The sequence below is a fragment of the Rutidosis leptorrhynchoides genome, chromosome 4 (genome assembly GCF_046630445.1).
Source record: "Rutidosis leptorrhynchoides isolate AG116_Rl617_1_P2 chromosome 4, CSIRO_AGI_Rlap_v1, whole genome shotgun sequence".
In the NCBI taxonomy this organism is placed as follows: Eukaryota; Viridiplantae; Streptophyta; class Magnoliopsida; order Asterales; family Asteraceae; genus Rutidosis; species Rutidosis leptorrhynchoides.
Window position 1 is genome coordinate 632,020,301 of NC_092336.1, and position 1,726 is coordinate 632,022,026.

At 40.7% G+C, this 1,726-nt stretch overlaps 1 protein-coding gene across 1 annotated transcript; it reads right to left on the minus strand.

The window, feature by feature from the left end:
* Nucleotides 1-682: 682 nt before the first annotated feature.
* On the minus strand, nucleotides 683-1,291 carry LOC139839736 (uncharacterized). The gene is made up of 2 exons (XM_071829879.1): nucleotides 938-1,291; nucleotides 683-845 (listed from the first exon to the last, which is right to left on the minus strand). Exons 1-2 carry the CDS (start codon nucleotides 1,284-1,286, stop codon nucleotides 829-831), a joined length of 366 nt encoding a protein of 121 aa, XP_071685980.1. The 5' UTR covers nucleotides 1,287-1,291; the 3' UTR covers nucleotides 683-828.
* Nucleotides 1,292-1,726: the final 435 nt, after the last annotated feature.

The following is a 1,726-nucleotide window of genomic DNA, read 5'->3' on the forward strand; positions in this document are numbered from 1 at the left end:
GCCACACCATTATGTTGTGGTGTTCTAGGAGGAGCTAATTGTGAGATTATCCCACAACCCCGTAGATGATCACGAAATTCATCATTAAGATATTCACCACCTCTATCAGATCGGAGAATCTTAATTCTTTTGTTCAGTTGATTTTCTACTTCGTTTTGGTATGCCTTGAACACTCCCAAAGTTTCAGACTTTTGTTTAATTAAATAAACGTAACCATATCTACTGAAGTCATCAGTAAATGTAACGAAGTATCGTTCATTGTGTCTAGTAGGCGATCTGAACGGACCACACACATCAGTGTGTACCAACCCCAACAGATCCTTAGCCCGTTCACAGTTTCCTGTGAAAGGTGCCTTTGTCATTTTTCCTGACAAGCAAGATTCGCATTCATCATATGATGCTATATCAAATGATTCTAGAATTCCATCTGACTGGAGTTTAGCTATGCGTTTCTTGTTTATGTGGCCTAAACGACAATGCCATAGATACGTTTTATCCAAACCATCTTTGGAATAATCAACATTATTGATTGAACTATCATTTAGCTTTGCTGTGGTTTCCAAGATGCCTTTACAAGGACTAGCCTTGAAATAAAACATCCCGTTTTTGTGAACAAGTATTGATCCATTATCAAAACTAAAATTAAAACCATCATTAAATAAAGCATCAAAAGATATAATGTTTCTTGCCATTTCGGCACTGTAGCAAACATTAGATAAAACAATACATAAACCAGAATCAAAAGAAAGCTTGTATTCTCCAATCATGTCAACAGAGGCAACGTTCTTATTCCCCATGATTAGATTGAGCTCTCCGGTCTTCAGTTTCCTACTTCTTGTGAGTCCCTGCACATTAGTACAAATGTGAGTACCACATCCTGTGTCCAATACCCAGGAATTAGAAATAGTAGTATTGTTTAGTTCAATCATGAACATACCTGAAGGTACGGCGACTCCCTTAGCCCGTAGTTCATTAAGTCCCTTCAAGTACTTGGTACAATTGCGCCTCCAATGTCCTTTATCCCCGCAAAAGAAGCATATTGCTTCTTCAGGAGACTTGGTTTGTGGGATCTTTGAAGTAGAAGAGTTAGCAATGCCCTTAGGTTTAGGTTTGAAGTTGGACGTGCCAACCTTACCCTTGCCCTTGTCTTTGCCCTTTGCTTTGTTTTTCTTCTTCTTAATCCCACCTTCACGAATGGCTAAGACGGTAGTTGCGGGTTTAGCTTTGGCCATGTTAGCCTCAGCGGTTTTCAACATGCCATGGATTTCCATGACTGTTTTCTCCATATTGTTCATATTATAGTTCATAATGAACACTTCATATGCACTAGTCAGCGAGTTCAGGATAAAATCTATTGCAAGCTCCTGACCTATGGAAAAACCAAGACGCTCTAATCGGTCTATGTACCCTTTCATCTTTAGTACATGGACACTAACGCTACTTCCCATTGCCATTTTGCAAGATACGAGAGCTTTCACGGTGTCAAACCTTTCTTGCTTTGCTTGTTGTTGGAACATGTCTTTGAGTTGGTTAAGCATGTCATACGACCCTAAGCTCTCCATGCCCTTTTGGAGCTCTGGAGACATGGTCGCCAACATCAAGCATGCTACCTCATTAGACTCGGAACGACGTTTTTCGAACTCATCCCTAGCCGCTTGAGTAGCTCTCGATCCGGGTTCTGCCGGTAAGGGTTCCTCAATTGCCCTGATCTTTCCTTCCATCCTAA